The sequence below is a fragment of the Ochotona princeps genome, chromosome 24 (genome assembly GCF_030435755.1).
Source record: "Ochotona princeps isolate mOchPri1 chromosome 24, mOchPri1.hap1, whole genome shotgun sequence".
Classification (NCBI taxonomy): domain Eukaryota; kingdom Metazoa; phylum Chordata; class Mammalia; order Lagomorpha; family Ochotonidae; genus Ochotona; species Ochotona princeps.
This window is the reverse complement of record NC_080855.1, coordinates 8158540-8181057: the sequence shown is the minus strand read 5'-3', so window position 1 is coordinate 8181057 and position 22518 is coordinate 8158540. Positions and strand designations below refer to the sequence as shown.

General features: G+C 66.6%; 5 protein-coding genes across 6 annotated transcripts; 3 read left to right on the top strand and 2 right to left on the bottom strand.

Moving 5' to 3' along the window:
• Window positions 1-317: 317 nt before the first annotated feature.
• Window positions 318-766, top strand: GNG13 (G protein subunit gamma 13). Its single transcript, XM_004596600.3, has 2 exons — window positions 318-430; window positions 540-766. Exons 1-2 carry the CDS (start codon window positions 333-335, stop codon window positions 643-645), a joined length of 204 nt encoding a protein of 67 aa, XP_004596657.1. The 5' UTR covers window positions 318-332; the 3' UTR covers window positions 646-766.
• CHTF18 (chromosome transmission fidelity factor 18) lies at window positions 695-6764 on the bottom strand. Its single transcript, XM_058680401.1, has 19 exons — window positions 6163-6764; window positions 5984-6076; window positions 5887-5912; window positions 5671-5809; window positions 4919-5128; window positions 4731-4828; window positions 4477-4600; window positions 4266-4408; window positions 3570-3663; window positions 3262-3360; window positions 2883-3013; window positions 2637-2778; window positions 1980-2204; window positions 1753-1902; window positions 1549-1679; window positions 1319-1460; window positions 1132-1248; window positions 997-1054; window positions 695-910 (listed from the first exon to the last, which is right to left on the bottom strand). Exons 1-19 carry the CDS (start codon window positions 6445-6447, stop codon window positions 771-773), a joined length of 2547 nt encoding a protein of 848 aa, XP_058536384.1. The 5' UTR covers window positions 6448-6764; the 3' UTR covers window positions 695-770.
• Window positions 6765-6822: 58 nt separating this feature from the next.
• Window positions 6823-8811, top strand: RPUSD1 (RNA pseudouridine synthase domain containing 1). Of its 2 annotated transcripts, XM_004596797.2 has the most exons (5): window positions 6823-7004; window positions 7184-7307; window positions 7390-7492; window positions 7580-7681; window positions 7796-8811. In XM_004596797.2, exons 1-5 carry the CDS (start codon window positions 6823-6825, stop codon window positions 8185-8187), a joined length of 903 nt encoding a protein of 300 aa, XP_004596854.2. In that variant the 3' UTR covers window positions 8188-8811. The 2 variants fall into 2 exon arrangements, with proteins under 2 accessions (XP_004596854.2, XP_036354169.1); XM_036498276.2 differs by lacking the exons at window positions 7390-7492; window positions 7796-8811 and having other exon boundaries at window positions 7580-7669.
• Window positions 8812-12058: 3247 nt separating this feature from the next.
• Window positions 12059-14933, top strand: LOC131483275 (mesothelin-like protein). Its single transcript, XM_058681052.1, has 11 exons — window positions 12059-12186; window positions 12312-12402; window positions 12745-12985; window positions 13099-13286; window positions 13412-13567; window positions 13637-13764; window positions 13872-14002; window positions 14079-14173; window positions 14258-14510; window positions 14643-14785; window positions 14871-14933. The coding sequence occupies exons 1-11, from the start codon at window positions 12059-12061 to the stop codon at window positions 14931-14933; spliced, it is 1617 nt and encodes a 538-aa protein (XP_058537035.1).
• Window positions 14934-15029: 96 nt separating this feature from the next.
• Window positions 15030-18269, bottom strand: MSLN (mesothelin). The gene is made up of 9 exons (XM_058680437.1): window positions 18116-18269; window positions 17153-17282; window positions 16618-16717; window positions 16293-16471; window positions 16075-16230; window positions 15671-15941; window positions 15464-15558; window positions 15198-15384; window positions 15030-15129 (listed from the first exon to the last, which is right to left on the bottom strand). Exons 2-9 carry the CDS (start codon window positions 17273-17275, stop codon window positions 15044-15046), a joined length of 1197 nt encoding a protein of 398 aa, XP_058536420.1. The 5' UTR covers window positions 17276-17282; window positions 18116-18269; the 3' UTR covers window positions 15030-15043.
• Between the last annotated feature and the right edge of the window lie 4249 nt (window positions 18270-22518).

Below are 22518 nucleotides of genomic sequence, written 5' to 3'. Positions count from 1 at the left end.
CAGCTGCCCCGGTGGGGTGACCACCCCCAACGAGTCCTGGGGTGGCCAGGCCCCCAGAGGCACCATCACCAGCCCCACCCCATCCCTCCCGGGATGCAAATCGCAGCCAAATCTTCCTGGTCCAGTGGGGTGCTGGCTGGTGAGGGGTGGGACCCTTACAGCCTGGGGGTGTACGTGGGTGCCCCTGCTGGAGCCCCTAGTGGCCCGTGTCCCTGCTTAGCCCCCAGGGGCAGGGAAGCACCCCGGGGCAGCAGAGGGGGAAACCTCCCGAGCCTCTGCAGCCGCTGCTGTTGCCCCGCAGCCACAGGCTGGCCACCGAAGCCCCTGACGCCATGGAGGAGTGGGACGTGCCCCAGATGAAGAAGGAGGTGGAGAGCCTCAAACACCAGCTGGCTTTCAAGCGTGAGATGTCCTCCAGGACCATCCCCGAGTGAGTCCCGGCCCCTTTGCATCTCGTTTGCGTGTGCTGGGCCCGCACCCGGGGTGGACAGGCAGGTGAAAGCACGTGCCTGCTGACCCTGACCTCCGCCGGCTCACAGGCTCCTCAAGTGGATCGAAGACGGAGTCCCCAAGGACCCTTTCCTGAACCCCGACCTCATGAAGAGCAACCCGTGGGTGGAAAAGGGCAAGTGCGCCATCCTGTGAGCGCAGGGCGGACGCGTGGGCGCACACCGGGACAGCGAGGCACTGAGCGGCTGGCGAGGCATTTATAAACACTTCCCAGCCCTACGTGAGTCCGTTTTCTCCTGGGGTGGGGAATGGGGGCCCCACTACAGCAGGTCCCGAATGTACAGGCTGCGTCGCACAGCATTGGACACACCCTCATTGAAGCGGAACCAGACCTGGCTCCTGCCCACGGCTGTGCCCATGCGCCACTCCGCTGAGTCCTTGTCACAGGCCTCGTGGTCATCTGTGGGGCCATGGCGACACACAGTTACCACTGGCCTTGCTCCACCACCCCCGACACAGGGTTGCCCCGGCCCCACCCCCACACACCTGCCCTCGGGGCTGCCGCTCTCCTGACCACCACACGTCCAAAGAAGTCCCGCTCAGGCTGAGGAACCAGGGCCAGGAACTGGGGGGATGCACCCATGCCCCCTCCCGGCCCTACCTGCGGGACCCCGGCCATACCTGCTCCTCGGGGACGGCCCTGCCCAGGTGTGCCAGCCGCTGCTCATGGTTGTGGAGGGCACGAGGGGCAGGGGACTGCACCCTGCTCTCCCCTGGCACCGGGGGGCCCCCGTTCACCTGCAGGGAGAGGCTTCGGGTGAGGGCTGTCCAGTGGGCAGGACCCCCGCCCCTGCCCACGCAGGCTCACCTGGCTGCCCTTCCCCATGCGGGCCACTTCTGCCCGTCGCAGCTTCTCCAGCTCCACCTCCCGCGCAATGAGCTGCTTCGCCTGGTAGGTGAGGGGCTTGCGGGCCGGCAGTTCCGGGAAGCGGCACAGCTCTTCCACATTCCTGCCGGGCAGCAGCAGTCAGCCTGGCACCCTGACAGAGCCCCCCACAGCCATCCCAGCATAGGCAGGGCACGTCCCCGGGCACTCACGGCTCCAGCCGGTACACATATTGGCCGTCGGGCGTGCGCTGCTGGCGGTAGGTAAGGCTGTAGGCTAGCATGGTGCCCACCAGGCTGGCCAGCTGCTGCTTCTCCCGCACGCTATAGAGCTGTGTGCTCACCTGCAGTGGGGTAACAGCCTGAGCCCCGGCCGCAGAGCCCGCCTGGCCGCCCCCTGCTGGCACGGGCACTCACGGGCCGCAGCCTGGGGGTCAGGATGTCCAGCAGCAGGCACAGGGCGTCCAGGAGCAGGGCCTGGGGCGCGGCCCAACTGCGGGGGCCAGGGGCAATGCCGCACACCAGCGTCTGCATCAGGTGCTTCATCTGGGTGGTGCGGGCCTGTGCCTAGGGCAGAGAGCGAGCTGGTCTTTCCCTGACCTCCCGCCCCAGCAGACGCTCCTCCAGCCCCTGTGCGGGCGCACCTCCTGCTGGCTGCTGGGGAAGATGATGCGGGGCACGTGGCTGCAGGCCAGCAGCAGGTGGAAGGCCACAGGCAGGAAGGGCGGGTATCGCAGCAGTTGGAAGCTCTGGCTGTGGTGGGCAGCACACCCCAGCAGGTCGTCAAAGGCCAGCCAGTCCAGGGCCGCACACACGGTGCCCAGGCTGGAGTCGCGCAGGCGCAGGCGCAGGAAGTTGTCAAACAGGCCCTGCGAGGCAGGCAACACACAGGCCTGAGCCCCCACCCACGCACACGCAGTGTCCAGGGCCGCACGTGCTTACACACACACATGCAGCGTCCAGAGACAGAATGTGCCCACGTGTGCACACACGCACACACACATAGCATCCAGAGGCCACCCTGAGCCCTCCCACTGCAGGCTACAGAAGCCCCGCCCGCCCTCCCGGCTCTCCCTGCAGGGTCTCCACACCGGACCTCTGGGTGCAAGCCGATCCCACGGCTGAACCAAAGCTGCTTATGGTTGGGGTCCACTCAGCCGGGCTCAGCAGGGTGGGGGCCCCCCACCAGCTGTTCCACTCCATGCTGGCCGGCCAGCTCCTCCAGGCTACAGGACCATCACGTCCCCTCTCCCACTGCCTGTCCCCCGCCATGTGGCCCGTCCCAGCGCAGCCTGTAGTACCTGGACCACCTTCTCGTGCTCGCCTGCAGAGCTGGCCACGTGCAGGACATGGTAGAAGCGCTGTGAGGCCAGGGAGCCTGTGTCCCCATCCCCGGGCAAGAGCCCCAGAACAGGCAAGGAGGGGTCCTGGCTCGCCTGTCGTCTGCAGGAGACACACAGTCCGTGTGGACACCCCCACCCTGACCCTGAAAAACCCCAAGCCTAGGACCCACCCTGGGGCCCAACCACTTGCCCCCTAGCACCCACCTGTTGGGGCGGGGCAGCTGGAAGACCTCCTGCCACACAGAGAAGAGGCCCTTGCGCTGGTCCTTGAGGCCCACGTGCGTGGTCTGTACTGCCCGCACACTCAGCTCCCGCCGGCCCCGGCCATGCAGGAACTAGATATGGGGTGGAGGGTGAGAGGCCTCACAGGCCCTGCCCCAGCCAGCAGCCTGACACCTGCACCCTAATCCTCACAGGCCCCGCCCCGGCCAGCCGCCTGACACCTGCACCCTAACCCTCACAGCCCCCACCCCAGCCAGCCGCCTGACACCTGCACCCTAACCCTCACAGCCCCCACCCCAGCCAGCCACCTGACACCTGCACCCTAATCCTCACAGCCCTGCCCCAGCCAGCCGCCTGACACCTGCAGCGTGTTGATACAAGCGCGAATGTCATTGTCCGTTTTGTCACAGAGAGCAGCCAGCGCACCCGGGTCAGCCCGCATGCCCTGCCTCAGGCAGATCTGGGGGGAACAGGAGTGCTGAGCCACCATCCCAGGCTCTGCCGTGGGCTTCACACGCCTCTGGGGGAGGCGCTGCCTGGGACAGCTGACAGGTTGCCTCGTGCCTCCCTGTGGACTGACCCAGCCCCTCGTCACAGTCACCACCAACCCCAACCCAGCCGAGGCCCTGAGCCCAGGTGGCCTCTCCCCACCAGGCTGCGCCCACTCACCTCCTGCAGCCGCTGCACAAGCCTGCTGGGTAGGGTTGGGGGCAAATGGAGCACCAAGGCCTGCTGCTTCAGCTGCCTCAGGGCGGGGGCAAATCTGTGGGGGCGATGGGGGGGGGATCTAGAAGGCCAGCCCAGTCCACCCAGAGGACACTCCAGTGCAGACCTGGGGCACGGGGACGGGGAAAGAGGGGAGGGAGGGGAGGGAGGGGAGAGAGGGGAGGGAGGGAGGGGAGGGAGGGGAGGGAGGGGAAGGAGGGGAGGGAGGGGAGGGAGGGGATCCCAGCCCAGCCCAGCCCAGCCCACTCAGGGGTCACTCCAGTGCAGACCTGGGGCACGGGGACGGGGAGGGAGGGGAGGGGAGAGAGGGGAGGGAGGGGAGAGAGGGGAGAGAGGGGAGGGAGGGGATCCCAGCCCAGCCCAGCCCAGCCCAGCCCAGCCCAGCCCACTCAGGGGTCACTCCAGTGCAGACCTGGGGCACGGGGAGGGCAGAGGAGGGGAGGGGAGGGGAGGGGAGGGGGAGGGGAGCCCAGCCCACTCAGGGGGCACTCCAGTGCAGACCTGGGGCACGGGGAGGGCAGAGGAGGGGAGGGGAGGGGAGGGGAGGGGAGGGGAGGGGGAGCCCAGCCCACTCAGGGGGCACTCCAGTGCAGACCTGGGGCACGGGGAGGGAAGGGCAGGGGAGCCCAGGCCACTCACGGGTCATTGCAGATGCAGATGATGGGTCTAAGCAGGAGGCCCCGCTCGGCCCCACGCTGCTCAGCTCCACGCTGCCGGCCCTCGGCCGTGGCTGTCTGTGGGCCCTTGTGGTTCAGTATGCCCAGCAGCACGTTCACGGCCGCCTGTAGGTGGGGCACGGTCAGCCAGGCCCGCACCCATCCTGCCCCCACTCCGACACCCTACAGCCTACCGTGGACGCCCCATCAATCTCGTCAATGACCAAGCAGTTGGGCTGCCCACTGGCGCCCAGCACCGACTCCATCTGTGTGGCGGCTTCGATGCGCGCGTGGAAGACCTCGGGACTCCGGTCATCACTGGGGGCACAGGGCTGGGTCTCAGGGCGGCCGTGGCCACACAGCAGGAGCCCAGGCCTTCACTAGGGCCCGTGACCCTGCAAGACTCTGCCCCTGGGGACATGCCAGGATCGCCTCCTGCCCCGTTCACCTGGCGTTCATCTCCACCACACAGTACCCGGCATGCCGCGCGATCACATGGGCCAGCGTAGTTTTGCCCAGCCCGGGGGGCCCACACAGCAGGGCCACCTACAGCACAGAGGGTGGGAACCGAGAAGGACACAGCTGCCTGCCGCCCCTGCCCCGTGCCCCCCAGTCCTGAGTTATGCCCCAGCTCACCTTCTGCCGTGGCCTCCGGCTGGCATCCAGCTCTGCCTCCAGCAGCTCCTCCAGCACCTGCTCATGGCTCTTCCACTTGCCAGGGGCTGCGGCCTCCTTGCCACCACGCCCAGGCTCTACGCCAGCCCTGGGCTTCCGGGCCGGTCTCTCATGACCAAACACCACCTGGTCCCACCGCCTCAGCCACTTCAGAAGGCAGCGGTTGGTGAACTGCGGGAAGGGATGTGGGGCCTGCAGCAGCCTCCAGGCACACTGGGCACATCCCGACAGGATCCTAGCCCCGAGACCACCCACATGCGGACGTCCCGACAGGATCCAGGCCCTCAACTTACCTGTATGGGAACACCCTGACAGGTCCCCAGTCCCCAGCCCACCCACATGGGGACGTCCCGACAGGACCCAAACCCCCAGCCTACCTGTATGAGTTCCCAGATCCCCGGCCCCCAGCCCACGTGGGGACAACCCAACAGGATCCTGGCCCCCAGCCTGCGTGGGGACACCATGACAGGACCCCAGCCCACATGGGGACACCATGACAGGACCCCAGCCCCCAGCCTGCGTGGGCACACGACAGGTCCCCAGCCCGCATGGGGACACCCCAACAGGACCCTGGTCCCCAGCCCGCGTGGGGACACCATGACAGGACCCGAGCCCCCGTGGGGACACCCCAACAGGACCCTGGCCCCGAGCCCGCGTGGGGACACTATGACAAGTCCCTGGCCCCCAGCAGCCCATCTGTCCCCGAGTCTCACATCGTCGCTGAGCAGCTCCCGGTAGCAGCAGGGCGCAAACTCGTCCACCCACAGGTCGTGTTGGGCGTCCTGCTCAGCAGGCCGCTCCTCCGGGGCCGCCCCGGGCCGGGCCTCTGCGCCTTCCTCCGCGGGCTCGGGGCTGCGGACGGGGTCCAGAGCCGTCAGCCGTCGCCCCGCGGCTGAGCGCGCCCCGCGGGAGGGAGCCGGTGCCCTTACCTGTGCAGGGCGTCCCGCTGCCGCCGCTGGAGACAACAGGGTCGGGGTCAGGTTGGCCCACGAGCACCCCAGCCCCACCCCCAGCCCTGCACCCCACCTCGTGGTCAACTTGCTCCTTGAGGGAGGACAGGGGCAGCCCCAGCAGGTCCAGCCGGCCGCCACCTCGCCACCGGACGTCGGGCAGGAGGCTCTGCAGGCGGGAGCGCCGTCACGCACAGCGGGGTGCCCGGCGTCCCGCCTCCACCCTCCCGGGGTGCCCTGCGCCCCAGCACCCACCGCGCCCCCCGCGGGGTCGGCTCGCAGCACCAGGAAGGCCCGGTGGCCGTCGGTGGACGTCACGGGGACGAAGTCCTGCAGGACCGGGGCCCGGCGCAGCACGCGGCGGCGGGGGGCCAGCTCCAGCCGGGGCCGCTTGGCGCCGGGCGCCCCGGAGAGCAGGTCGCCGCAGGCCTCCGGCCCTGCCGGCCCACCTTCCCGCTCGGCCAGGACCTCCAGCTCGGCCGCGAACCGGCTGTGGAAGGGGTCCTCCGCGCCCCACGGCTCCCGCCCGTAGTCCTCCATGCTGCCCGCGCGTCCCAAACCGCCCGCGCCACCGCCAATCAGCGGCCGGAGGCCCTCGCCATTGGTCGGCCGCCTGGGGGCGAGACCGAGTCGTGGCCCGACATTCAGCCGCCATTGGTCCTCCTCGCCGCCGGTCCGGGGCAAGAGGCGGGACAGGGGCGGAGAGGAAGTGCGGTGGCGTGCGCAGGCGCCGTGGTCGCAGCGGCGTCTGCCCGGGCGCCTGCCATTGGCCGGCGCAGCCGTCGGTCCGGGCCGTGCGCCGGGCCCGGGCGCCGCTCGGGGGTCTCCGGGGTGCTGGGTGCTGCGTCGGGGCCGGGCATCCCCGAGGGTGAGGGGCGCCCACCCGGGGTGTGCCGGGAAAAGCTACGAGCGGCCATGGAGCCGGGCAGCGTGGACAACCTGAGCGTCGTGTACCAGAGCAGTGACTTCCTGGTGGTGAACAAGCACTGGGACCTGCGCATCGACAGCAAGACCTGGCGGGAGACGCTGACCCTACAGAAGCAGCTGCGGCACCGCTTCCCGGAGCTGGCCGACCCGGACACCTGCTACGGCTTCAGGTCCCGGGCGCGGAGGGCGCGGGGGCGCGGACACCTGTTCGGACAGGGGGTCCCGGGGCGCGGGGGCGCGGACACCTGCTCGGACAGGGGGTCCCGGGGCGCGGAGGACACTGGCTTCTGCTCCGTCAGAGGGTCCCAGAGCACTGCCGCATCCAGCCGCATACCCCACCCCCGTGCAGGTTCTGTCATCAGCTGGACTTCTCCACCAGTGGGGCACTGTGTGTGGCCCTCAATAAGGCGGCAGCTGGCAGTGCCTACAGGTGCTTCAAGGAGCGGCGTGTCACCAAGGCCTACCTGGCTCTGGTGAGTCCCTGGGGTGGGGCATGGCGACCCCCCCGGGGGGCCACTGGCAGCTGACTGAGCTACAGGACCCTGTGTCTGGCAGGTGCGGGGACACGTCCCGGAGAGCCAGGTGACCATCAGCCATGCCATCGGCAAGAACACCACGGAGGGCCGTGCCCACACCATGTGCATTGAAGGCACTGAGGGTTAGCCTGCCTGCCCTGGGCTGGGGTCACGGCGGGGAACAGCCTCCAGTGGGGCCCAGAACCTTACCCCTGTTCTCTGCACCCTAGGCTGTGAAAACCCCAAGCCGAGCCTCACGGAGCTCGTGCTGCTGGAACACGGATCGTACGCGGGAGACCCCGTATCCAAGGTGCTGCTGAAGCCACTGACGGGTATGTGCTGGTCAGGGCAGGAGGGGACGCAAGGCCGCCTCCACCTCCAGGCTCCCCTGGGGTGCTGTGAGCTGCCAGGGGCGAGTCCCCGCTTGAGCCCCCCACCATCCACAGGCCGGACGCACCAGCTGCGTGTGCACTGCAGCGCCCTGGGCCACCCAGTCGTGGGCGACCTGACCTATGGGCAGGCTGGTGATCGAGAGGCCCAGCCCTTCCGCATGATGCTACACGCCTTCTACCTGCGCATCCCCACTCGGGCCGAGCGCGTGGAGGCCTGCACGCCGGACCCCTTCCTGCCTACCCTGGATGCCTGCTGGAGCCCGCACACCCTGCTGCAGCCACTGGACCAACTTGTCAGGGCCCTGCGGGCCGCCCCCGACCCCGAGCCCATTGACAAGGACGCCTGCGGACCCCTTCCACCCCACCCCACGTCCCCTGAGACTGAGGCACAGCGGGCCTCTTGCCTGCAGTGGCTGTCGGAGTGGACGCTGGAGCCCGGCCACTGAGGCGTGGGCCGGGGATCTGCACGACACAGCCGAGGCCTGGCCCGTTCAGCCATCCCCATTGTGGGCAGCTGCAGGCTGGTCAGCTTAGCAGCCAGGCCTGGGGAGGGTCCTGCAGGGCCAAGGACAGTATCCTTGTCCTACCATCCCGGGACCAACAGGACTGGGCCAGGAGCCAGCCAAGCTGCCCTCGGCTGAGCCCCAGGCAGCTGTGCCCCCACAGAGGTGCTGGCCAACTCCCTGGCTGGGGCCCCAGGCCCACAGGGTTCCTTCTCCACCCAGGCCCCCCCGGCCCACAGCCTGACCAGCTCCTCTCCTGCTGACCCTGCCTGGCTGGGACCCCTGGACCATGCCTGGCCAACCTTGTGCCTTCGCTCCTGCTGGACTCCAATCAAGGCTTCTCTCACAGACCCCAAGCTGGGCCTGTGGGGGCCACCCGGGGCTCCTCTCACGGACCCTAAACTGGGCCTGTGGGGGCTGCCTGGGGCTCCTGCTCCCTTGCAGCCACAGGTATCCCCTAACGTTGGGGCCGCTGCCCTCCTCCCTGGTCTGGCCATGCCACCCCACTGTAGCTAAGCTGCACAGATTGAATAAATGTTCCTGAACCAGCCCCAAAGGGACCACAACCATGTCTGTCAGGTTTCTAGACACACAGCCCCTCCTCCAGGCATGAGCAGCCACTGCCAGAGGTGTGGACACACGGCTGGTCACCAGGGCACCCCTCTGCGGCAGCCCCTCACCCCTGTCCGGCCCAGGACCACCCTCACTTTCCGTCCTCGGGAATGGCGAGGGAACAAGAGGCCACTTGGGGCAGGGACAGGGAGAACTTGTCTGCTTCAGGTCCCTACTGAGGTCCCCTGTGAGGTCAGCCAACTCCCCACAGTGGGGGCAGCAGCAGGAACCAAGGCAGAAATCATGTTCCACCTCTCTGCACACATGCCTGCCTGGCCACAGCCATCACTAGGAACCACGTCATGGGGTCCACGGGAGCCTTCCACAGGGATGCAACACGCAGACACACGTGACCATGGCACACACCAGGACTGATGAATGCAACACGCAGACACACACGTGACCGTGACCACGGCACACGCCAGGACTGATCCCTGCTGGGAGGGGTGTGTGCTGGCGGTCTGCCAGCAGTGAACTCAGCCGCCCTCCCTGGGGCTGGGAAGCAGGTGTCTGCTGTCCCTGGGCCCCCCGGGGGCTGCGTCACAGGCCAGGCTCCTCCTCTGCGGGACTGCTGGCAGGTGTCACTGCACTGGCGGGGCGGGGCGGGTCAGTCACTGGCCCTGGTGAGGGGCTGAGCAAGGCCCTGGGGCCCTGCCCTGCGCAGCGCCTGCCTGGCCCTGGCAAGGTGGTAAGCAGGGACCTGGGACCCTGCCCTGCTCGGGCTGACAGGCTGGTATCTCAGGATCACGTCCCTGTGACGAGCTGAGGAGCACCTGACTGGAGGGGCTCAACTCAGGTGAGTGGGCACCCCCTGCTCTGGGCTAGCAACCTCCCACCTTGTCCTGGCTCCCTCCAGAAGGTCAGGGTGCAGGGTGGTGGCCAGTGTCCTGGAGGAAGCAGCAGTACACAGCAGCCTTCCAACACAGACCCATCACCAGACATGGCTGGGGGAGAGGGAGAGCCGGGTCCCCCACACCCTGTGACAGAGAGCACAGGTCTCTCCATGTTCCATGATGGGAGAGCAGGGGCTCCTCACGTCCCATGGTGGGTAGAGGGAGTACTGGGCTGCCACACAACACCTTGTGCTGTGGGTCCCAGAGGCAGGGGCGCAGCTGCAGCCGGAACTCAGGCTAGCACATCCCGGCACCCCTCTCTCCCTGCTCTCCTCCCCAGCTGCCTCAGCCAGGATGACCAGCACACACCGCACAACCATGGGCCCCAGAGCCGGTGAGGACATCCACAGAGGGGGTGCCCTCTGCCCACACCCCAGGTCGTGGGACCAGGCACCTGCCCAAGGAGCTCACCATGCCGGGAGGGGCGACCAGTGCCAGAGAAGGGCAGCATGGGCTCATTCCTACTCCCAGCTGCTGAAAACAGGATTTGGGAGGGTCAGCCCCTCTGGGGGCTCAAGTTGAGTGCCAGGGGGCTGTGGATGGAGGGACAGGGCCAGGCACCATGCACCCTAATTTGGGTACAGTGAGGCCTACCAGCACCCAGGGCCTCCACCACAAGCGTTGATGCCTCTAGACACTGGGTCTCGCCACCTCCAGGGGACACTGGCTGGGCATTCTGGGCTGGCCCCACACAGATCCCTGGACCTTCCTGCATGTGCCGCAGCCAAGGCCCCCAACCCGCTCTGCCGCAGGCCTCGCCCTCCTGTTGTGCCTGACAGCTCGAGGAGCACCTCCCCAACCCAGGGGCTTCTCCCAGGAGCAGGATGCCGGTGGGGTTGGCCTGTGGGCCAGGTGAGTCCTGGCCTCCCAGGGACCTGGCCACCTCACACCACCCAGGGTACCGTGACCACTTGCGGACCGGAGCCGCAGCTGGGCCAGGTGTGCCAGAGGCCACACCTCAGCCCAGCCTGGCCCCTCGGGTTCCCCCACAGCCCACACAGTAGCCTCCTTCCTCCTGCCCAAGATGAGGCACCACAGAGGAAGGGCGGCTGGCCCGGGCATTTTCTGTTGCTGAGTCCTCATCTCCTTCCTCAGGGTTGGTGGTCAGCCAGGCAGGGCCCAAGTCCACAGACTGGGCTGAGGTCACCCGGGCCGTACCCTGGGCACCAAAGCCTGTAGGCAGCAGCAGTTGGACCCACAGGGCCTTGAACATCCCCAGCTGAGAGCCTAGCCCTGGCAGGCAGCTCTCCAAGGGCACGGGCACTGATCAGGGGGCAAGCCCTGAATAGGCTGCGCTGCCTGCTGCCTGCCCCTGCTGAGCGTGGCTGCCTCTGGGCTGGCCCCAGCCCCTCACGACCGCCTCTCGGCCATCCAGGGCCAACACTTCAGTCCTGCAAGCCTTCTGGTGCCCACCCGCCCACCCAATGCCCCGGGACCAGCTCTCGGCCTTCATCAGGAACCTGAGCTCGCAGCAGGTGGCCCTCAGGGCCTGGCAGGTAGGCCTTGCAGCAGGCATAGTACCATGCAGGCCCCACCTGTGCCGGCCTGGCCCACTTGCCCGTTCCCAAGACTTGTCGCAATGGTGTCCACCTTGCCCTGCCTGCCAGCCAGACCCCTCCCCCATGTCTGGAGCACAGTGCCTGGTGCCCACCGTCCCCTCCTCCTGGGAGTTCTCTGACCTCGGGGCTCCCGTGAGGGGCTGGGTAGGCGCTGTGAATGCCTGGGCTGAGGAGCTCAGGGGGCGCTGGGCAGTCCATTTGGAGGCCCGGGGCTTTGCCAAGGCAAGTCTGACTGGACAGGGAGTGACTGCTCACTACCCGCCCTCCCAGCTCAGCTGTTTGGCCAACCTGGCTGCCCGGCAGCATCTCCAGGGTGACTTCCGGCTCCACCCACCCGACCTCCTGCTCTTCTACAAGTAAGCGACCCCTCTTCGCCCTTGCACCAGGGCCACCTGAGGGCAGCGGGCCTGAGGGGGCAGCAGGCTGAGGGAGCAGCGGGCTGGGCGTGGCCCTGACACTCCGGCCCGCCTGCAGCCTGAACCAGGTAAGGGACACTGACTGCCGGGCCTTCACTAGCCGTGCTACCCAGGGGCACACGGAGCTGCTGACCAACCTGCCTGACCAGAGGGCTGCCCTGCAGCACACAGCCTGGGGCTGCCTGGTAGGTGTCTCTGCAGGCTGGGCCGGGCTGGGTCAGGCCAGGCAGTGAGGCCTGGTTCCTCCAGTGCTAACCGGCCACCCCTGCAGGGGGGCCCCCACCTGCAGCTCAGCGCCTCAGACCTGGAGGTTCTTGGGGTCCTAGTGTGTGACATGGACGCATCCAGCATCGCAGCTGCGGACTCCCAGGTGCTCGAGAACCTGGGTCGCTGCCCACAACTGACCACCGCCCAGAGGCTCGCCCTCAACAGCCTGCTGGCCGCTGGGAACACCTCCCTTGGGTGAGGACCCTGACACACAGTCCTGCAACCTGTGGGTACCAGTGGGCACTGGGGCAGGGGCAGGTGGGCTCCAGGGTCTGGGATGCTGCCCTGGACTCGAACACGGTCCCAATTCCTTCTCCCAGGCCTCCTGGCTCCTGGGACCTGGAGGGGTTGCAGGCGTTGGGACCCCTGGCCACCTATATCAACCCCCACCTATGGATGCAGGTGCCAGAGGTAGGGCAGTGCCCGGGTGGAGGGCACTGAGTGTGGCAGCCAGCCTGGGTGGAGGGCAGCCCTGAGTGTGGCAGCCAGCCTGGGTGGAGGGCAGCCCTGAGTGTGGCAGCCAGCCTGGGTGGAGGGCAGCCCTGAGTGTGGCAGCCAGCCTGGGTGGAGGGCAGCCCTGAGTGTGGCAGCCAGCCTGGAGGGCAGCCCTGAGTGTGGCAGCCAGCCTGGAGGGCAGCGCTGAGTGTGGCAGCCAGCCTGGGTGGAGGGCAGCGCTGAGTGTGGCAGCCAGCCTGGAGGGCAGCCCTGAGTGTGGCAGCCAGCCTGGGTGGAGGGCAGCCCTGAGTGTGGCAGCCAGCCTGGGTGGAGGGCAGCCCTGAGTGTGGCAGCCAGCCTGGGCCCAAGGGCATTGTGGGGCAGGGGCCTCAGCGATACCAGCAAGCTGCTCGCCAGGCGGCCAGCCTGGACTTCTTCCGCAGCGTGGTAGCCAAGTGCCGGGAGGGCCAGCTCAGCCAGCACAAGGCCAGGCGTTTTGTCACCAGCTTCCTCGAGTCCAAGGCCATGCCGGTGTCCACCAGGCCCAAGCGGGACACAGGTCAGCGTGGCCTTGTGGACATGGGGGTGCCCTGGTCCAGCGTCTTCCTGGGAGGGCCAGCAAGGTCAGCAGCCAGGCAGGGGCTGCCCACCTCACTGGCCACACCTGCCCAGGGAGGACCTGCGTGTGCGGCGAGGTCACGGCAGCCGCACTGCGGGACGACCTCTTCCTGGTGCGCTACAACTGCACGCAGCTAGAGTCCTGCCTGGGCAGCGGGGTGCTCAGGGCGCACCTGGACCCCCTGCTACAGCAGCCCCTGCCCGCCGAGTGCCAGCGTGTCGTCAAGACCAAGCTCGCCCAGGTGCCTGGGGGCACAGGGCAGGGCCTGCACGGGACTGACCCCGGCACCCAGGTCTATGGGGGTGGGGGGAGGAGCAGCACAGGGCCAGGACAGGGACTGACCCCGGCCCCTGCCTGCCCACCCAGGTCTACCCTGGGGGCATCCCCGAGGACCAGCTGCGAAGCATCACCTCACTGGTCTACCTCTACTCCCCGGCTGAGATCAGCCAATGGAACATCACTTCCGGGGCTACAGTCCTGGCCCTGCTAGCCTCTGACGTGGCCCTGGAAAATCAGACTGAGGTGCGGGCCCTGGCCAGGGCAGGTGGGTGGCAAACATTCTAGACCCTGCTGACCCTACCCTGCCCCCAGGCTATCCTGCAAAAGTTCCTGGACCACAATGGCACGGTCACAGGTGCCCTGCTGGTGGCCATCGGGGGCTCTCGCCTGTGCTGGATGAGCCCCCGGCAGATCCAGGCCATCCAGCCCTCAGAGCTCCGGTGAGTCGCTGGGAACCCCACCCCCAAGGCACCACACAGGGAGTGGAGGCTGGGGAGGGTCTGTCCTGCCTCGGGCAGGAGTGTGCAGCCCCTGAACCCTTCTCCAGACTGGCCGGGGCCCTGGACGTGTCCCGCTGCCCACAGAGCCACAAGAACCTGCTCTTTGCCAAGGCCCGCGAAGCCTTCGGCAGTATGAGGACCAGCGCTGCCTACTACCACTCCATGCGCCCCTACCTCGGTGAGCCGAGCCCCCTCCCCTACTCTGCCCTATCCCCCAGGAGCCCCAGCCCCTCCCCTCACCCCTGCCCCTCTAGGAGGCGCCCCCGTGGAGGAGCTGCAGCACCTGGCTCAGGCCAATGTGTCCATGGACATCGACACCTTCACCAACTTGAACCCCAGAGTGCTGCAGGTGGGTGGGGGCAGTGCGGGGGGAGGGGTGGGGCTGGCCTGCAGACCCCTCTATGCCACTGCCCTCCCGGGTCCCCCCTCACAGAGTCTCAGCGTCAGCCACGTGACCACGCTGCTGGGTCAGAACGTGGTGGACCTGCAGAAGGCCCGCAGCCACCCGGCCATCCGCTCCTGGCTCGGCAGCCTCAACAGTTCGGCGCTGTACAAGCTGGGCCTGGCCTTGGGCACCGACAGCCTTAAGGGCTCCACAGGCACAGCCTATGGGCTCCCCGACACCACCTCATCGGCGCACCATTCCTCAGGCCTGCTGGGGAGCCACACTGCGGCTCCCACCTCAGGTACAGGCTCACCCTGTGGGCACTCATGCTGTCACGGCAGTCAGGGCTCTGGGGTCTCCTGGCCCCAGCTTCCGGGAGGTGGGGAGTCGCTTCCAGGGCAGGGCTGATGCTGCGCCCCCGTCCCTCCCACAGGCAGCCCACCAGCCTGCCTGGGGCGTCTGCTGCTGGCTGCGGCCCTGCCCTCCGGCTTCCTGTGGCTGCTGTGGCTCGGTGCCTACAGCACCCACAATGCAGCCTCCATGGTCCACCCAGAGGAACACCTGCGTGGGGGTGCAGTGCCCCTTCCCTGAATAAAGTCAAGATTTTCTAACCGCAGTCTTTGCTCCAGGCCTGAGCAGCCACCCTCCACTGCACCCTCAGGAGCCTGGTCGAGCCCAGCCGTGGGTGCCGCCCACGCCGTGCCTAGAGGTCCTGGAGGGCTGATGAGTGCGTAGACTTAGGACACTGTTTATTTAACTCACACCCTGCGGGGTTGGGCGGGGCGCACAGGGATGGGGGTGCTGCTGTGGATCTGGGGCACCGGGACAGTGGCCTCAGTGGGAGGTCAGTGTCAGCAGCAGAGGCAAGATGGCGGCCAGCAGGTGTCCAGGACAGAGGCGTGGCGCCCCGGAGGGGGTCTCTGTAGAGAGCGCGACTCAGACCACGGCCTCCCCTCACCCCAGGCCCGGCCCTGCCGCTCGCACCCACCTTGGAGAGTGAGGTCCAGGAGCAGGTAGCCACTGGGGACACCACCGAGAAGCCCCAACTGTAACGTGTCCAGATCCTCCTGCAGCTGCCGGCAGATCCAGTCCCGCACTGGGCTTCTGTCTGCCTCGGACTTGAGATCCACCACGTGCGGGCCCAAGAGGCTCTGCACTTCAGCCACGGTCAGCGGCTGCGGACCAGGCGGGGCAGCGGTCAGGTCCTGGCCCCGCCCACCGCCCGAGGCCCCGCCCACCGCCCCTCCCCCTTACCACCAAGGCCTCCACACGCAACTTCCTGAACGTGGCCATGTCCAAGCTCACGTTCCGCCAAATGAGAGCCCGCAGGTCATCTGTGGAGGCCCCACCTGGCACGGGGAGAGGTGCCCCACATGGGAGACCCCACAGCACACCACCCCCACCGCCAGCCACAGGGATCCCCCAGTGCCCTGCGGGGTGGGACACAAATGAACCCCTCACCCAGGAAGGACCGGATCTTCCCGGTGTACTCCGGCCCACTGGCATTGCGAAAGGCCAAGAGGGCTTTCGGATAGAGGATGGCCAGCTGTTGCGGGCTGCAGGAGTCCAGGTCCTGGGGCCCAACCGACTCCACAGCGCTGGGCGGCAGGTGTACAAGTTGTTCAGGGCTGAACACACACAGGTACGTGGGCCGAAAGCCAGCCAGCGCATCCAGGACCTCCTGGTCCAGCCGGTTCCGTCCCATCATGTAGCGGAAGATCAGGGCAGCCACCTACAGAAGAGAGGCTACTGCGGTGCCAGACACAGTGCCAGAGGCGCAGCCCACAGCCCCGCCCCAGCCCTGCACGGCCTCACAACCGGCCCACCACAGTGCCAGATGCACCCAGGCCTTGGCCAGCAGTCACCTGAGCGTCCAGCCTCCGACCCCTGCTGGCTCGGAGCAGGGCCGTCACTGTGTCCACCGAGGTGACGTTCCACTTGAGGATGTCCTCCAGGCTCACAGCAAGGAAGAAGTGGCCCAAGCGCCTGGTCAGGGACTCGGGGTAGCCCTGTGGGTAGGACTGCAGAGGAAGTGACAGTGAAGGCCACTCAGGGACGGGGATGCCCAGCTGTGGCCACCCACCTCATCCAGCCTGCGTTTCAGGATGTCTAACTGCTGGTAGGTGAAGGGGACGGAGTTCACGCGGTCCATCTGGGCGGCCAGCAAGGCCCCATCCACGCAGGCCTCTAGCTCCCAGTCGGCATAGAAGAACAGGTTTTCGTCCACCACTGCAGGCTTCCGTCCCGGGGGGCAGGCGGCCTCTGCCGGGCCAGGAGCCAGTTTTCCCTCCGCCACGCCCCTCCCCCTCCTCCTGCCCCAGCCCTGGGCCTCAGGTCCCCTTCAGTGGCCTGGGGTGATCCCCACCCTGGGGCCCACCCCTGCCTGGTTTGGTGGACCTGGGCCTCACTCTGCGTGTCCCGCCGGAGCCTGGGGTGGACCACGGTCAGCTGAGCCTGCCTCCAGGCTGGGCCCAGGAAGGCGGGACGCAGCCCGGTCCCGAGAACCTCCTGTACAGAAAGGGGCCTACTGAGCTGCAGGCCAGGCTTGCTGAGGGGCCCGAGCAGAACCCCAGCACAACCAGCGTGGAGACAGACCATGTGGGTGGGGCAAGGTACTGCTGCCCCAAGACGGGGGTTCCTGTGAAGAACCTAATTCTAGCCCCAGCCCTCAGGGGCACTGTGGCAGATGCCCACACTAGTCCCGGGCCTTCCGCCCTGCACAGTTACCCCCTGTTGGTCACAGTCCATGGCCCCCGGGAGGCCGCCAGCCTCGACAGGACCACCTTGGCCAAGCCAGCCTCAAAGTACCCAGGGAGATCACAAGCCAGGCTTCCCAGAGCCCACACGTCAGCTCGGTCACCCAAGACCCCCACAGCCTGCAACACGCAGGCCCCAGCACCTCCGGGGGCTCCTCACCCTGTGTCCAGCTGGCCCAGCTCTTACCCTGCAGGCTAGAGCCATGGACAGCAGCCGCTGCCTCTTGGCTGCCATGCTCAGGAGCGTGTCCATGTTGGCCTGGGTGAGGTGGGACAGGAAGCTGGCACAGGCTTGGGGCCCGGGGCCCATGGTCGAGCTACAGACAGAGGTTGCTGGAGACTGCCACCTGCCACAGCCCGCACCCATGCTCCCACAGGGCCAAGCCAAGGACATGCAGCAGGTCCAGCAGGAAGGCGTCCAGGTCCTTGGGGACTCCAAGCTCTGTCCGGCAATGCGTCAAACAGCGCAGCTGCCAAAAGCCTGGATACCCATCCACAACGGGTACTGTCCCCAGGGGACAGGCCAGGATCCCCCCACCCCACATCTCCCAGCTTGTGCCCACAGACATCCCTAAGGGAGCAGTGTCTGTGGTTGTCCCCCATCCAGGTCCCGGGCTGTCCTCACACCCCTGCTGGATCACCCCAGGGATCCGGCGGCCAGTGAACCAGTTGCAGCACAGTCACCTGTGCTGGGAGAGCTGGGCCCAGGGGTCAGCAGGCGTGCATGGAGAGCTGTGGCATGGCTGCTGGCCAGTCCTCCTGGAGGCAGACCCCTGGGCTGACCTGGCACAGCTGTGGCATCCCTTTGCCTCAGGACCGTGGCCAGCTGCCGGACACACTCCTTGCTTAGGTCCCACAGGGCCATGCATGTGAGGTTGAGGAGGTGGCCTGGGGAGAGGCTGCCCGGAGTAGGGGGCAGAACTGTGTACCTGGGTCACTCCCACCCCAGCCTGGGGTCTAGGTGGCACAGAGGACCAGGGGCCACAGTACCCTGCAAAGGGCAGACCTGGCCGCCCAGAGGGAGGCAGGTGGAGAACTGCAAGTCCACAAGTCAGATCTGAGGCCTGGGGGCTGCAGAGCCGGCACCTGGCCCACCCAGGGGGTACGGAAGGCCTGGGGCCACACCCCTAGTTACGGGACCCTGACCCACCTGGCAATGTCAGAGGCAGACAAGACTCGGTCCAAGAGTGTGGTGTCCTAGGGGCATAGGCTGCTGGACCTGGACACAGCGGTTCTAGACCCAGGTCCCACCCCGTGTCCAGCTGCCTCCAGGGCCCAGCCACACTCTGTGATCTGCCTCCTTACCTGAGGGATCTGCACAGTCTGAGCCCCCAGGAGCAGCATCCACCCTGTGGGGACGGGGCAGAGGGCTCAGGGGCAGGGCTGGGGGCTTCCAGAGGAAGAACAGGAAGACAAGCCAGGCCTAGCCTGCCCCCTGGCCACCTTCCCCTTCTCCAGCACCCCTGGGGACCCCCACTCACTGAGGCTGAGGAGCGGAAACAGTAGGAGAGCTGCTGGCCAGGCCATGGCCTGTGGAGCACAGATCGGACCCTTCGGGCTGACACCCAGCCTATCTGGCCTGTACCCCGTGACCCCCGCGGTGCTTGGCAGCACCTTCCCAGGGAGCTGCAGGGTGCCTGGCTCTGCCGTCCACGGCCCGCCCCTCCTGCCAGGAGGGGCCTGGGTCTGACTAGCCCAGCCTGGCTGGCACCTGCCAGGCCACCTCCCCCTCCTTACTCCCAGACAACCTCAGGGGTGGGGGCTGGGCAGCTGGGGGTGCTGGCTGCAATAGCCAGCCCAGTGGCCTAAAGCCTGTCCCTCAGGGGCTGGGGAGGGGGGTCAGATCTCATTCCTGCCCCCCACCCAGGCCTCTCCCTGGACAGAGGCCCAACACTTCCACAAATGCCTGGCCCAGGTCAGCTGGTATGCCAATGGGCGAGCTCTGAACAGAAACTCCATGCTGTCCTCCCATCTCTGCCCAGCAGGGACCACAGTGATGGGACTGCCCAGGACCACTCCCCAGCCAGACTGCCCCCCAGTAGTGCCCCTCACTACCGCTCCTATGCATACAGGGCAACTGCACCCCTGCTCCACCCCACAGGAACCAGGTCAGGGTCAGTCCTGGGTCCCAGGCAGACAATTAGCCCTCTACACCTCGGGGCAGCTCCTTGTAGCTCCACCTCTAATGCCCACTGGACTGCCAAGTCCCAAGTCCAGGGAGGTCCTGCCCACTGTGACCTGGACACACCAAGGTGACCGCCACTAACCCTGACTTTAACCCCTCATCCTACTGGGGCTCAGCATCCTCACCTGAAGGCAGGGCGGCACCCGGAGCTGTGGGAGTACACACGCTGAGCTGCCGCCACAGGAATGCACAGGGAGGCCCGGGAGGTGCAGCTGGTAGTGGACACCAGGCACGGGCCGGCACAGGGAGGAGGTCTGCTGGGGTGGGGGCAGCGTCAGAGCAGCTGCCCTACAGCACTGCCCTCCACAGCTGCCTACACACCAGCCACCACGTGGTGTCTTCCAGGGAGGCCCGTATAGCTTCCTCTGTAGCTGGACCCCACTGCAGCCGGACCCTTCTGGCTGAACCACTCTCTGACATGACCCCTCCAGGGCTGGTGCAGGCCGTGGGTACACAGGGCGAGCTCCTCAGATGCATCGTGGGGAGCTAACAGTCGCTGGACCACCTGGAGCTCCTCTCACAGGTTCAGGGACACCGATGCCTCTTCCCAGGCTGAAGTCCCATTGGACTCTGGCCGTCAGGGTGCCCACCCCAGGGTGGCCTTGCCAGACTGGGGCTCTCTGTGACGTATCACATCCAGCTCCCAGGCCTGCACGCCATGGCCCACACGGATCTTGCTCCTGCACTTTGCTGCCCGTGGGGTCAACCCGTGTCCAGGTAGGACTCAGGCTGGGCTGGGGGCAGGCAGTGCAACTCTCACCACTCCCGTGACCTGCACAAACCTTGTAAGCCCCCGCACCCTGTGACCTCCATGACCCCTGTGACCCCCGTGACTCCCGCTCGGCATCTATGGGGACCAAGACCAGCAGGGAGAGCCAGGGCAGGAGGCATGACTTAGTGAGAATGAGACGGGACGGCCGTGGCTCACAGGCTAACCTTCCACCTGCTGTGCCAGCATCCCCTATGAATGCCAGTTTGTGCCCAGCTGCTCCACTTCCTATCCAGCTCCCTGCTTGTGGCCTTGGAAAGCAGTGGAGGACGGCCCAAAGCCTTAGGACCCAGAGAAGGCTCCTGGTTCTTGGCTTCAGATCAGCTGAGCTCCAGCCATTGTGGCCACTTGGGGAGTGAACCAGCAGAGCAAGATCTTTCTTTCCTCTCTGTAAGTCTGCCTTTCCAACAAAAATAAATAAGTGTATTTTAAAAAGAGAGCGAGGCAGTGTTGTGACATAGTGTCCTGACGGGGTGCTATCAGCCCTGGAAGAAGCTCTGGCTGCCTCTTCCAGGAGACCAGCGTGTCCCCTGTCCCCTGCACTCTATCGAAACCCCGTGGAGGATGCCCAGCGTGGGGCCAGGAGCCCAGGTGTCCCACTCCCCGTGCGATGCTCTCCCAGGTCCTGACACGCCTGCTCATTAGCCGCTAATGGTAGCGGGCCCCGCACCTCCACCTGTTGACAAGATGTGGGTGCCCCGAGGGAGGCCCCGACAGCGAATTATGCTGCTAATGATGCACTCACGGCCCCTCCGACAAATAGAATGCGTCCGCTTGGCTGCTGGAGATTGCCCCAGCCTCGCCAAAGGCTGAGGGCGCACCAGGGTGCTGGCTCCGCACACAGGAGTCACAGCAAGCCTCCGCCATGGGGAGCCGGCAGGGAGCCCCGCCTGAGTGCCTGAGGTGCCAGCCCCTTCACACTGGCCCTGGGAATCCCATCTGCGTCCTGCACAGGTGGCCACAGGGACAGGTGAGGGGAGCATGCCCCCAGCACCCTGGGTCCCTAAACCCAACATGAGGTGGCCATGATAGTCAGCAAGCTGGGACAGGAACCCCTGCTCCCCACCCCAGCCTGCCCATGTGGGCAGTAGCAGCCCCCTCTGCATCTTTGGGGTCACTGCACCATGGTTCACAGTACAGTTCCATCACCATCGAGCAGCCCCCATTGGGGTGCCCCCACCCACCGTGGGCTTCAGGGGCAATGCCGTTGCCCTCTCAGCCATGGTTGGGGCATGGGAGGCTGCAGTGGGATAACCTCAGGCAGGGGAGGGGGCACCCCAACAGGGGACAAGAGAGCGGCTCCTGGTATCTTGCCTCCCCCGACCTCACCAGGCTCTTGGGTTAAGCGCCATGCTGAAGGGACACAGTAAATACCCACAAACACCCACTAACGATGATGATGAAACAATGTGTAAATGTGATCTGGCTCCTGAGGCTGCAGGGAGCTGGGCTCTTGGGAAATGAGTTAATAAAAGACCTTCCAGGGGCCCAGCGCGGTAGCCTAGCGGCTAAAGTCCTCACCTTGCAGTGCCAGGATCTCATATGGGTGCCAGATCGTGACCCAGCAGCCAGGCTTACCACCTAGCTCCCTGCTTGTAGCTTGGGAAAGTAGTCAAGGACGGCCCAAAGCCTTGGGGCCCTGTACCTATGTGGGAGATCCGGAAGGAGCTCCTGGCTCCTGGCTTCAGGAGGGCTCAGCTCTGGCCTGGGGGGTGAATCAGCAACAGAAGACCTTCCTCTCTCTCTCCTCCTCTCCGTATACCCAACTTTCCAATAAAAATGAATAAATCTTTAAAAATAAGTACCTCTAGGGGCAGTGTGCCCTGCGCTGGCCCTGCGAGAGCAACAGGAGCCTGTGGGCGTGTGTGGCTGTGGCAGGGCAGCTGTGTGTGGCCTGGGCGGCGAGCACCATCAGCACGACCCTGTGTGACTGTGAGCCTCGAGTGTGTGTAGGGGAGTAAGCCACCACCCTACTGCCTGAACCAGAAACCAGCTCTGTCCCTAGGGTGGCAGGTCCCGTGTGCCTGTGTGCCCCCTTGCTGACACATGCTAACGGGCACTCCCTTGTCCTTGGGGGCAGGAATCTGGCAATCCACGGGCACCCACGTGTCTCTCCTCTCCTTGCCCTCACACAGGCCCCCACCCCCATCCGCAGCCAGACCCGCCTTGAACAGGCCACCCTCCCCTGTGCCACCCTTGCAGCAGAGGGCCAAGTCCAGGGGTTCAGGAGCTGGGGAGCCCTCTCCACCCCAGCTCCCCACTAAGTCCCACCTGGAGCGGGCAGGTGATGGCTCAGGGTGCCCACATGGGAGACCAACTGGGCCGTGTCTCCCTAACTTGCCACCGTGGGGCCATCTCACACCTCCGTTATTTGGGGTGCAATCAGACATGGGAGGAGTTAGGCTTCTCACTGAGCTGGTCCAGCAGGGAGGCCGCTGCTTATGGAATCCCAGAGACATGCAATGTCCACGGGTGGGGATCCAGGCCCAGCCCAGCACCCTGCACCCAGTACCCAGCACTCAGCACCCAACACCCTGCACCCAGCGCCCAGCACCCTGTACCCAGTACCCAGCGCCCAGCACCCTGTACCCAGCATTCA